Source organism: Gracilinanus agilis, chromosome 4 (assembly GCF_016433145.1).
Source record: "Gracilinanus agilis isolate LMUSP501 chromosome 4, AgileGrace, whole genome shotgun sequence".
Classification (NCBI taxonomy): domain Eukaryota; kingdom Metazoa; phylum Chordata; class Mammalia; order Didelphimorphia; family Didelphidae; genus Gracilinanus; species Gracilinanus agilis.
This window is the reverse complement of record NC_058133.1, coordinates 242,909,267-242,922,970: the sequence shown is the minus strand read 5'-3', so window position 1 is coordinate 242,922,970 and position 13,704 is coordinate 242,909,267. Positions and strand designations below refer to the sequence as shown.

At 36.7% G+C, this 13,704-nt stretch overlaps 1 protein-coding gene across 1 annotated transcript in view; it reads left to right on the top strand.

Moving 5' to 3' along the window:
- Positions 1-6,489: 6,489 nt before the first annotated feature.
- The window catches only part of TEKT3 (tektin 3), a 64,187-nt gene continuing 56,972 nt past the window's right edge, over positions 6,490-13,704 (top strand). The window contains exons 1-2 of the mRNA XM_044675990.1: positions 6,490-7,068; positions 9,206-9,289. Coding sequence (XP_044531925.1) covers positions 6,490-7,068; positions 9,206-9,289 — 663 coding nt within the window. The remainder of the gene's footprint in view (positions 7,069-9,205; positions 9,290-13,704) is intronic.

The window sequence follows — 13,704 nt, the reverse complement described above, 5'->3', positions numbered from 1 at the left end:
TGGTGTGAGTAGTGAAAAGGGGACAGTTTTGAGAGGTGCTATGAAAGTAGAAACTGTAAGATTTGACAACTGATTAGATTTGTAAAGTGAGAATATGAAAAGTAAAACAAAACAAAACAAAATAAGTGTTATAAACCTGAGAGGTAAAAAGAATGATGACAACCTTGAAAGAAATAATGAAGTTCAAAAGACAAATGAGAAAAGAAATATGAAGTTCAAAAGACAAAGATTGAATTTGAAATGCCTATTGGACATTCAAGGAATACTAGTACCTCTGGTGTGAGGGCTTGCCAAATAATTTTCAGGGTTGCTTTCTTCCTTTGGTTTCTTCCTGCCACAGATCCAAAAAGTAGCATGAACTGCATCATGACAGGACAAACCATATTGAGGTAAACAACAGACCTCAAACTCATTGATAAGTTAGCTGAGATTTCTACCTAGGCATATGAAGATTTCCCCTATGGAAGAGGCAGATGAGAACAATTTTGTTTTTTGTTTTTGTTTTTGTTTTTTTTCAAACCCTTAACTTCTGTGTATTGGCTCCTTGGTGGAAGAGTGGTAAGAGTAGGCAATGAAGGTCAAGTGACTTGCCCAGGGTCACACAGTTGGGAAGTGTCTGAGGCCGGATTTGAACCTAGGGCCTCCTGTTTCTAGGCCTGACTCTCAATCCACTGAGCTACCCAGCTGCCCCATGAGAAAAATTTGTATCAATAGCCATGAAGGAAACAGTTGCTATGGAGTGGTTAGGGCTTGTTTAGATGTCAAGAAATCAAGATCATTTGCTTCATCCCAAGCCATCACCTGTTGCCTTGACTTTTGTCTTGCCACTGGACTTTAATATTAGTCATTGAGAGTAAAGCTGACAACTTTATGTAACTCTGTCTCATATGAATCCAATTATCCTCAAGTCAAAAGATTATCACCAATGATATCATTTGGGTCCTCTTCAAGTATGAAGGACAAAAAGCAAGATAATTTACAGTTTGAAATGTCTAATAGACAACTGTTAATGTGAGGTCAGAGCTTAGGAGAGATAAGGTGCTGTATACAAAAATCTGAGAGTCAGTTTGCATAGAGATGATAATTAAACTTATGGAAGCTGATACAGTCACAGAGAGCATGTAGAGAGAGAAGAGAAGGTCCAGAATAGAGCCTTTGAAAACACTTTAAGATAGGAATCATGATATAGATGAGTAATTACAAAGGTAACTGAGGTCAGTCAGGTAGGAGAATATGAAGAGAGAGTAGTGTCATGAAAAACCAGAGAGCAGAGAATATCCAGGAAGAGAGGATGATCAGTAGAGCTATGTGAGAGGTCAAAAAGCATGGAAGACTGAGAAAAGAAAAGACTATCAGATTTAGCATTTAATAGGTCAGCAGTAACTTTGGAGAAAGTACTTTCAAATGAGTGAGGATGGAAGCTAGATTGCAAGGAATTGTAATTAAGAAAAAATGAGTTTTTCCCCTAGGATTTTAGCTGAAAAGGAAAAGGAGATACAGTGCAATCCCTTGAGGACCTAGGAAAGATTTCTTTTTTAAGGATGAGAAAGACTCGAACATATTTGTAGGCAGTGGGGAAGGAATTAGTGGGAAGGAAGAAACTAAATATTAGAGAAAGGTTGATGGTGGAAAGAGCAATTTTAAGGAGCCAGGAATGGAAAGAATCAAGGGTACATGTAAGTACATTATCCGTGACAAGAAGAAGGGCCACCTTATTATTAGACAGTGGAGTAAAGGGAAAGAGAGTCAGGAGAGAGGGAAATTATATCAAGGTGTTTTGAAATAGAGAAAAGGGGCAGAATGCTGAATGTCCTCATACTTCTTGGTAAAGTAAGAGATTCCTTCTTTGGCTGAGAGGGTGGAGTTCGATAGGGAGGTGAGATGTATTGGAGGTTTAAGTAGAAAAGAGGTTTGGAATCTAGGAACAATGGGTAGAAAATAGTTAGACTTAGACCCAATGAAAAAAAGATCTTGAATAGTTAAGGCTATCTAGCAGTGGCGTGGCAAACAACGTGAAATAGTAAATCTGCCTTTCACTGGAGATACATAAGTAAAAGCTTGATTACCATGTAATAATAATAACTAGAATTTATGTGATGCTTTAACATTTGCAAAAAACTCTACAAATTTCTCACTTAATCCTCACAAAGCCCTGAGAGGTAGGTGCCATCATTATCTTCATTTTACATTTGAGAAAGCTGAGACAGAAAAAAGTGACTTGCCTAGCACTCTATCCTTTGGGCCATTTGCATAACCCTGATTTTCAGTACCATGTTTTAAAAAGGATATTGTACATTGATTGATGAGCATCCAGAGGAAGATAGCCAAAATAGTAAAGATTCTGGAGGTTATGCCTCAGAAAGGTTGAAGCTTCAGCTGAAGATGTTTACCCTTAAGAAAGAAGAGACCAAGTGGGATATGATAGCTATATTCAAGTATTTGAAGGGGTTTTATATGGTTGAGGGATTAGATTTATTCTGTTTGACCCCAGGAGGCAGACCTAGAAGCAAATGATGGAAATTATAAGTAGACAAATAGGCTAGATCTAGGGGGGAGAAATTCTGTTAAGTAGAGCTAACCAATATTGAAATGCATATTTCTTTACTGTTAGTCATTTTTCATTTGTGTCCAACTCTTAGTGACTTCATTTGGGATTTTCTTGGTAAAGATATTGCAGTAGTTTGACATTTACTTCTCCAGCTCATTTTACAGATGAGGAAATTGAGGTAAATAGAGTTAAATGACTTGCCTAGGGTCATATAGCTAGAAAATAGCTGAGGCCAGATTTGAACTCAGGAAGATCAATCTTCCTGCCTCCAGGCCTGGTACTCTATCCACTGTGCCACCTAGCTGCCAAATTTCTTCACTGGAAGCCATCAAATAAAGGCTAGAAAACTTCATGATTATAATGTAAAAGGGATGGCTATCCAGATATGAGTTGGACTAGATGGATTCTGAAGTCTCTTCCACTTCTGAAACGTTATCATTTCAGAACACATAGGTCAATATAAATATCAATTGTCTTGAAATAGAGTCTAATAAAAATCCCAACAGGCAGTAAATTATTAAATATTTACTAGATCATGAACTGTGTTTGGTACTTGAGGATATAAAAAAAGACAAAAACATAGTTATAGCTCTATAGGATCTAACATTCTGATGGGAGAAAAAAGATACAAATAATTATGCCTGTATAACAGAGTATAAATGGGATTTAAGCTGAGCCCTGAAAGAAGCCAGGGAAGCAAATTCAAAGGTGAAGAGGGAGGGAGGCATTCTAGATATGAGGGGTCAAAAGTGCAAATACACAGTGTTGGGAATTGTAGTATTTTGTGGAACACCAAGTAAACCAGTAGTGCTGAAATATTAAATGTTTTACAAAGGGAAGCAAAATGTAAGAAACTGATCCAAAACTTTTGAATTTTTGAATTGCCAAGATTGTACTAAACATTCTATATTTTGGCCCAGTTCCCTTTTAAGAATTGTTTTCAGTTTGGAAGGGGGGTTTTTTGTTGTTGTTTTGTTTTGAAACTCAACTGTAAGGGAATCTATCAGCTCTATAATTTTGTCCTCTTTAAGACTATATTCTAAAATTTTGAGGCAGTCAAACTACTACACTATGATTATTTTGAAATATATATATGTATATATACATATATACATATATATATACTAACTCTTTGACTTGTTACACTTGTCTTCTTTGCCATCTTATGCCACCCCTTTCTTCTCATCTGTGGCGAACTTTCTCTTTGCTGAATCACAGAATCAGAGATTTTAAGATTTGGAAGGGGTCTCAGCCACCATCTTAGTCATTCATCCTCTGCTTGAAGGAGAGAAAACCCACCACTTTTTGCACTTTTTGAGGCAGTCTGTTAGGATTCATCAACTACAAGCTGTTGAGATAACATTTGTCTTAGCAGTAACCCTAGATTGCTCAAATAGAAACAAATCATATCTTTTTTGGTCCTATCATTTTCACCTTTGATCCTCACAGAGTGTGAGTTAGAAAAGACTTAAATGAACCTTCTAGTCTACCTCATATTCAGCTTGACCCAATTTGACTCCCAGTTCCTCTTGGATAATGATTGGGTTTTTTCTCCTAGATTTAGAATTAAGTTGAACATTGATTATATCAGATCTCAACATGACTTTTAGTCATTTATCTATGACACAAAGCTGGGAGGAATACATTGATAAGAGTCAAGATCCAGAAATATCAATATTAAACTGAATTTAATTAGAGTGAACTTAATAAGGCTATATTTAAAGTGCTATACTTAGGTTAAAGATAATGTTTTCAAGGCCAAGATAGAAAGGTGTGACTAGATGGTAGTTTGGAAAAGATCTAAGGGTTTTCATTAGACCATAAACAATATATGATTTAACATAAACAACACATGATTACATTATATAGAAGTCCAAAAAAGTTAGTTATGATTTTTGATTGTCTTAACAGTGGCATAGTATCCAGAACTAAGAAGGTGATATGAGAGAGAGACAGAGAGAGACAGAGACAGAGACAGAGACAGAGACAGACAGAGACAGACAGAGAGAACGATTTAAGTGATTACTATAAACCTGGCACATATACAAACAAGCAAGATAATTCTTGCCTTAGGACATGAAGGGGAGCTAGAAAGGTGTGTGTGTTGTGTGCGTATGTGATGGTTTTAAAGCTGGTGACTAGAAAGTGAGATGGAGGATTGATTCTGGGCAAGATAAGGTGAAAGCTCACCAGGGTAGGGCATTTCAGAGGCAGAATATGAAGAAGTAGGGATGAAGGGTGACCAGAGTACAAGCATCATGGTTTAGAGTTACTGTGCTCTACTCAGATCATTTGAAGTACTGTATTCTCATTTGGAATAGTGTATTCAATTCTTAGTGCTTCATTTTGGGAAAGATGTCAATAAACTAGAGAGCACGTAACTAAAATGATAAAAAGCCGAAGGATCATGACATACAAGGGTGAAAGAACTGAGGCTATTTAGAAGAAAGGACGGCTTGGGGAAATGTGACATGATTATAGTCTGTAAGTGTGAAGGACTGTTTTGTGAAAAAGGAATTAAGCCTCTATATTTCTGCTTGACCACAGAAGACAAACTTTGGGAAAATGGGTAAAAGTTATAGAGACAGATTTTTTTCTGTAGGTAAGGGGAAACTTTGCAACAAATTTTGTAACAACACTTTGTAACATCCAAAACATCCAAAGGGCTTCAAATGAAGACTAGCTGATCCTTGGAGATGAGTTTCTTCTTCAAATAGAATGAAATAGATGGCTCTTAGTTCTTTCCCAGATCTGGAATTCTGTGATATTTGGATCAAAAGACAGTGCTTTAATTTTAAATTTATGAAATAAAATTTAGAGAGACTCTTAGCCTTTACTACAATTCAAAACTTGTCTAAATAGAGACTGTCCTATGATTTCTTGAGGCCAAGTACTATTGCAAATTTTTGTATTTTTATCTCATGGTGTATCTCATAGTGCCTTACACATAGTGGGTAGTTAATTATTATTTTTTAATTAAATTGGAAAAAAATATTTGAAGCCATTGAGTCAAGGAAGTAGAATAGGATAAAGGTAAAAGTAGTGCCGTATTTTTGTTTCATATATTTAGCATGACTTGGTTTAGCCACATTTCAAGGGTATTATTATAAAAGTGGTTCAAATCTAGTGTATAGTCTTCATATTTCAATAAACAGATGGAAATTTTCTTAATATGCAGGACTGAACAATATATTTAAGAAAAAAGTCCCAATTATTATTAATCTGTAAATAAATCATTTACCTATGCTCTAAAGAAAATGAAAATATATGCTTAATTCAATGGTGTTTTTTTAAATAATACTGGAAAGTAAATAGTATTTCCATATTTGATATATTTACTTTTTGTACCTGGTTACCAATGATAAAAGTGAAGGAATTATATAGCTGTCAGGAAGTGTATAAAGGGAACCCCTCCCAGCATTGTGAACTTCCTTCTCATCCAACCAATCCCATCTGCAGGCCTGCGTCCATCATGTGAACAATCCAAACAGAGGTCACAGGTGAAGAGACCTAGGAACATTACCTGTAACTAAAGATTATGGGTCTGGGTCAAGAGAGAGGATAAAAATGGAGTGCGAGGGGGTACTGGCTCTCTCAATTCCCGTGGATTGTGGTGGTGGAGGACCATGATTAAGAGAGACAACCATGTGGAGAAACACGTGGTCAGAGTTAGATTAGATTAGGCTTTAATCTCTATTTATCTGCTCTCTATTTCAAGTGATTATTATAAACTCTATGGAAACTAAGAACCTGGAGTTTTTAATTTGATGAAAACCCAGGTTTGGCTTTTTATAGGCCCTATGATGATGATGATGATGATAGGAATTACTATACCACATAAAGATAAATCATTTGTTTCTAATCAGAGATTATCATCACCTAAGTGACCTTCTTTCTGTTTTGGTTTATACAGGAGAGACTTGAGTACCAGTTTTTCCATCATGGAACTTTTAGGATCTACCTTAACAGCAACTTATGCCCACCCTGATCCAACACCTACCAATTTTCTGCCAGCCATCAGTACCATGGCATCAAGTTATAAGAACCGATTTCCCCACTACTCTTTGACTCATAGCTTGAGCCTTCCATGGAGACCAAGCACATATTATAAAGTAGCTTCCTACTCACCTACCTTAGCTCCATTATCCAGAGGATCTGAGGGACTATCTGAGAACAGGATGCTTCCCTTTGTTTCTAATAGAACTGCACTTTTCACAAGGTATACACCAGATGATTGGTACAGATCCAGGCTAACAAATTTCAAAGAGTCTGAAAGTTCCAGACATAATGCAGAAAGACTAAGGGTGGATACATCTCGGATGATTCATGACAAAGATCAACAAACAAGAAATACCCAATCAGATACTACCAAAAACATAGGAGAAAGAGTCAGTGACATAGGATTTTGGAAATCAGAACTCATTCATGAGTTGGATGAGATGATTGGAGAGACGAATGCTTTTACAGATATTAAGAAAAGGTTGGAGAGAGCTTTAATTGAAACAGAAGCACCTCTTCAGGTAAATATTATATCCTATAGTGAAACTTATTCTATGTTATATCCTGGAACTTATCAGACATCTTCTTGAAGCTATTTGAAATACTTTAACTAGATGTATGTAACAGCAATAGAATATTTATTTAAAATATATATTTAGCAACTAGTATTTTACAAATACTACGAAGCATTCATCAACTATATATCAATTTTCAACTATATCTGGGTTCACCCAAATTTCTTATTTTGGGGTTTGATAAGGATTCTTTTGCACTTGACCTGAAGTGACAAAGTGTGGAAGACAATTTCATTCAATCCAGTGGATTGCCCTTCATTCATTGTTCACTGGTAGTGAAAGAGATGATTTGTTTTGTACTTTGGAGGACCACCCCCGACAAAAAAAATTCTTAAACTTGATTTCTTTTCTTTGTGTAATCTATAGCATGCCTTTCTTACAACTATTCCATCTCTGGGCTAAGGAACCAGATTCATCTTAAGGGCAACCTAATGTCAAAGAAGTGATATCAGGCTTCTTTCACCTCTCTACCAAGGAGTAGAACTACAGGCAAAATCTATCTCTAAAATAAGTATGGTTCATATATGTGATGTTCCTAAGAAGGATTTAACAGGGCCTCTTCTAGAAGACTCGGTATACACTAAAGCTATCAGGTATAGCACCACTATCTCCATCAAAAAAAAAATCCTAAAACACAAAGTGCTAATGTTAATTCTTCAGACATAAAACAAAAACTCATCATACCTACTAAATTCTTCTTGTAGGTAAATCCAACTTAAGAGAACTGTAAAACAGATATTTCACACTTATTTCAAATCTCTACTGTAAAAGCAACTCTTAAACTATAGATCTTCCAGTCATCCAGATGTGGCCCTTCATACTGTTCTGGTTCAGAATGATCCTGCTGGCAGTCTACTGAGAAGTGACTTAGTAGCAGGAAATAGCTCTTATTGGGATGCTAGCACCAAATCAGGAAATCCTGGCCTCTCAAACTCAAATGGTTTCCTAGGAGGAGAAAATTCCATTCCTTAGGATTATTTTTTGATCGTCTGGATAAGAGAAAGACATTTAAAAAAGAGAACAGGCCACCATAGACTTGAGGTCCAAAATCATGTTCTTGTTGCTTTGTACTTTGTATCCACCATTTATACTTAGGAGAGGGCTTGTATGTGTAAAATCCCATCCCTCCTCCCTTTCTGGAAGTCCAAGGGAAAACTGGCAGAATCTGAAAATGAAAAAGGACTTATTTAAAATGCAGGAAAGACAAAGACAGATAATTTGGACAAAGTGTCAATTACTGTCAATTCAACTGGTAGGTTAAATTTTTATAGAATTATTTTATTATAAGATGTTTCAAATTATTAAATCTAAGGAGGATTGATCATAGGAATCCTTGATAAGTGAGTTTCTCACTTACTACAGAAAATGTATAAGATTCAAAGAAGCCACAGGAACCTACAAACAAATGCAGAAACATAAAACACACAAGTAGTCTATTATTTTCCAGAAAGTAAAGACATTTTAAGGAGACTACTAAATGAATATTCCCATTCACCTTAGGTCTGTTCCACTAAAGAAGTTTCAGCAATCCTGCCTCCATGGCATAATTTTATTCCTTTCGCTATAGAATGATCTTCCATTAAGACATGTTTTAAATTCAGAATGAGTCTCTGATGTGTCCTCAGAAAAAGAAACAGAAGGCAGAATGCAGCCAGGAACTCAAAAGTCAGTGAATAAGCACAGGCAAATCACTGTGAGCTTTTCCTTTCAGTGGCCATTTTCAGTAGGGGCAGAAGAAATCACCTCTCCTTCATGTTACTGCAAGTCCAAGGGAGACAGAACATAAAAAGGAAGAGCTGACATCTCAGCCTGCCTTTATATACCATCAAGGTAAAGGTGGGTACTTTTAACTAGAACTTTTCCTCCTTGACTCTCAGTCATCAATCATCTTGCCGTCATGGTACTAAGAGCTAAGGTGCTACGGTTCAAGTCTACTTCTATGGGAAATATCTTTCCAGAAAAGGTTCACAGGGTTGTTATAAAATTGATTAGAGATTAATCAGGATGAAATACTACATAACAATATTATAATTATATTGAATTAGCTAATAATGGTCTCTAATGGTTCCTTTTATATTTATAGGTAGCCCAAGAATGTTTATTTCATAGAGAGAAAAGGATGGGAATTGATTTAGTTCATGATGAGGTGGAAAAACAACTCTTAACAGTAAGTTTTGTTTACTTTTTTAAGGCAACAAGCACTTAAAAATAAGTGCATTTATTATGGAAAACAGTACAATTTCAACAAACAATGTTGAGTCATATTGCAAATATTTAAAATTATAAGCAACCAATCAATCATACCATTATAATAAGGTACTTGGGTAGTTATCAGTTTGGCATTAGTAACTAACAAAAACAAATGTAGCAGTTTAATATGCATATCCATTTATAATCATATCACACAGCATTCTCATGTAAATAAGTTTCTGCCTAAAAGATATGATTTCAAGATAAGAGAAAAGAATAATATACCTCAAAACAACCTCTTTCAACACATAACTGGTAACTGCAATTCCACAATTAACATTTATATGACCTTATCTTCTATGAAATGCAAACATCTTTCTGAATAAATTTATTGGCCATTTACATATTCAACATGAATATGATTTTAAAATACCTTTCAGAACATAGGTATAAAAAGAGAAAAAGAATATGACAACATAAAGCAACTTTAGGGAAGGAGAGGAGTGCACCAGTGGGGAGGAAAGGGATTTTGAGGCACAGAAAGGGAAAGTTAGCAGTTTAGAAGCAAACTCTACTATATCATTTATACCATTAGGACCAGTTCTATTTAGCAGAAAAATAAATATAAATAAATAAAATCATTCTCTGAAATGTAAATGCATTCTCATACAATATGAATGAATAAAAAAAAAATTACTAAGCATGGCCATAGCATGCTGGGACCCATATGATCTCTTCCAAATTCCCCTCCAAACAACTTTAAAATAATGCCTCAACATGAATTCTAGCAGAGCAGAACCCACAAAAGAATGGGGTAAGCAATATCCTACCATAAGACAACGTGGAGTGGTTCCGGGTTAAGATGGTGGCAGAGTAAAAAGCAACTGCTTAACCTCTCCTAACCCACACATATAGGACTCATCAAGAGGACATAAAAACAAATCCAGACGAATGAAGGGACCCCACAACAGGGCGCAGCATTGAAGGTACGTGGGATAGGGGCATTTCCGTGCTATTATAAGGGGGTAAAATAGTTCTCACTTAAACACAAGCTGAGCAACTCCCTCCCCCCCACACCACCTACAGGGCCAAAACCAGCGCACAAGAGTTAGAGCAGGTTTGGGACAGCCATTAAGTCCTTGGCAGCTACCTGGGATCAATAGGGCCTGCTCCTGAGAGCAGCAAGACTTAAGACCTCAAGAGGCTAAACAACACACGAACTTTGAACACAGACCTTGAATGCAGGTGTGGAAGCAGGTGAAGACACACATCCTGAGCACAGGCACGGACCTTGGGTGGGGACCCAGTGCAGAGTGGTGCATGACTATGGAAGCAGCTCCCTGAGATTGTTAAAGGAGCTTCAGGGAGAGGAACAAGCAAGGGGGGGGGGGGGTCCTACCAGGAGGCTTGACTCTGAGAACAACTAGACCTGAGACCTCAGGAGCCTAAAGAGCGCAGACAGACCCTGAGCATGAGGATAAAGCTGAGAGGGTACTGGGCTAACAATGCCAAGCTAGACACAAGAACTCCAGAAGAGAAAGATCAAGAAGAAATCTTTAACACTCAACAACTTTTACACAGAAAAAATCCAGACAACAGAGCAAACAGCAAAGGAGAACAAACAAGTAACCATATCAAAACCTTCCCGAAAGAATGAAAACTGGTCACAAGCTCTTGAAGAGTTCAAATCTGAGGTTATGAGAAAGATGGAAGGGATCTGGCAACAAAATAACAGTTTAAAAGGCAGAATTTCACAATTGGAAAGTGAGGCTCAGAAATCAAATGAATTGATAAGCAAATTGAAGACCATAAATGACCAGCTGGAAGCCTTGAAAAACCAAACAGACCAGATTGAAAAGGAAAACCAAAAGATTATAGTCGAAAACCAGTCCCTAAAGGCTAGAAGTGGGCAATTCGAAAAAGATGCCCCCAAATGAAAAGATTGATAAGTAAATTGGAGACCAAAATCAAACAGCTGGAAAACAGGACAGACCAAATCAAAAAGGAAAATCAAAAAATTAGAGCAGAAATCCAGTCTCTAAAGGCAAGAATTGGGCAAGTAGAAGCCAATGATCTATCAAGACAGCAAGAACAAATAAAGCAAAGTCAAAAGACTGATGAAATAGAAGGAAACATGAAATATCTGACTGAGAAATTGACAGATCAAGAAAACAGGTCTAGAAGAGACAATTTGAGAATCATTGGTATTCCTGAAAAAGCATAAATTAATAGAAATTTGGACTCCATAGCAAAACTGCCCTGAAGTTCTACAACAAAAGGGCAATATAGACATTGAAAGGATCTATATAGATCACCCTCTACACCAAACCATGAAAAGACAAGCCCCAGGAATATAATAGCCAAATTCAAGAGCTTCCAAATAAAAGAAAAAATTTTATAAGAAGCCAGAAAGAGACAATTCAGATATCAAGGAGCACCAGTCAGGATCACATAGGATCTGGCAGCCTCCACACTAAAAGACCGCAAGACTTGGAATATGATATTCAGAAAGGTAAGAGAACTGGGTCTACAACCAAGGATCACCTACCCATCAAACCTGAATATATACTTCCAGGGGAAAGTTTGGGCATTCAACAAGATAGAAGATTTCCAAGTATTTGCACAGAAAAGACCAGGACTAAATGGAAAGTTCGATATCCAACCACAAAAACCAAGAGAAACATGAAAAGATAAATAAGAAACAGAGGGGAAAGAAAGAAAACTCTTATTTTTAAAATTTGCCTCTTTAAGGGCTTCAATAAGATCTAATTATTCATATTCCTATATGGAGAAACACTATGTATACTTCTCTGTAGTGAACTATATTCACTATTATAGTATTCACTATTATAGTAATTAGAAGAATTATTCACAAGGAGAGGTTGGAGTATACTAAATGGTTTAAGATGATATGGGGGTGGGTAGGAAAGAGGGGGGGTGAATGGTAGATAGCACCAAAAGAAACTTGAATGAATAAGAAAAATAGGATATTCTATTACACACAAAGAGAGCATGGGAAGGGGAGGGGGTGAATACTATTATAAGAAGGAGAGGAAGAGAGCATTAAGAGGTAATATTTAAACCTTACTCTCAGTGGAATTAACCCTGAGAGGGAAGAGTAGCTATATCCATTAGGATATAAAACTCTATCTAAACCTACTGAGAAAGTCAGAAGGGATAAACTAAGGGGAGCAGGGGAATGAGGAGGTCAAAAAAGGGAGGGGAGGAGAAGGGGAAGGGAACTTATAAGTCTTAAAAATAAAAAGAGGGGAACAATAAGGGGGGTAGAAAGGGTAGTAAATCAAGGGAGGAGGGGACAAGGGCTACTGGCTTGCTAAAAGCAAACCACTGGTTTAAAAGGAAATAGTGTATGAAGAAGGGTTAGAACTAGGAGAGGATACCAAAATGTTGGGGAATACACAACTGATAATTATAAATCTGAATGTGAATGGGATGAACTCGTCCATTAAACAGAAGCAAATAGCAGAGTGGATTAGAAAACAAAATCCTGGGGGGCAGCTGGGTAGCTCAGTGGATTGAGAGCTAGGCCTAGAGACGGGAGGTCCTAGGTTCAAATCTGGCCTCAGACACTTCCCAGCTGTGTGACCCTGGGCAAGTCACTTGACCCCCATTGCCTACCCTTACCACTCTTCTGCCTTGGAGCCAATATACAATACAGACTCCAAGATGGAAGGTAAGAGTTTTTAAAAAAAAAAAAAAGAAAGAAAACAAAATCCTACCATATGTTGTCTACAAGAAACAAGAAAATGGGTGGACATACACAGATTTAAGGTAAAGGCTGGAGCAAAATCTTTTGGGCGTCAAATGAAAAAAAGAAGGCAGTAGTGGCTATTATGATTTCTGACAAAGCCAAAGTAAAAATAGATATGATTAAAAAAGACAGGGAAGGTAATTACGTCCTGATAAAAGGCAGTATAGACAATGAGGAAATAACAGTGCTCAATATATATGCGCCCAATGGCATAGCATCCGAATTCCTAAAGGAGAAACTGGCAGAGCTCAAGAAGGAAATAGATAGTAAAACCATACTAGTGGGAGATCTAGATATTCCTCTTTCAGATCTAAATAAATCAAACCAAAAAATAAGAAAGAGAGAAAAGAGGTGGATGAAGTCCTAGAAAAATTAGATTTAATTGATATGTGGAGAAAAAATAAATAGGTACAAAAAATGATACACATTCTTTTCAGCAGCACATGGTACATTCACAAAGATTGACCACATAATAGGTCATAGAAACATTGCAAACAAATGCAAAAGAGCAGAAATAATAAATGTAACCTCAGATCATAATGCAATAAAAATAATAATTAGTACGGGCACCTGGACAGGAAAATCAAAAACTAATTGGAAATTAAATAATATGATTCTCC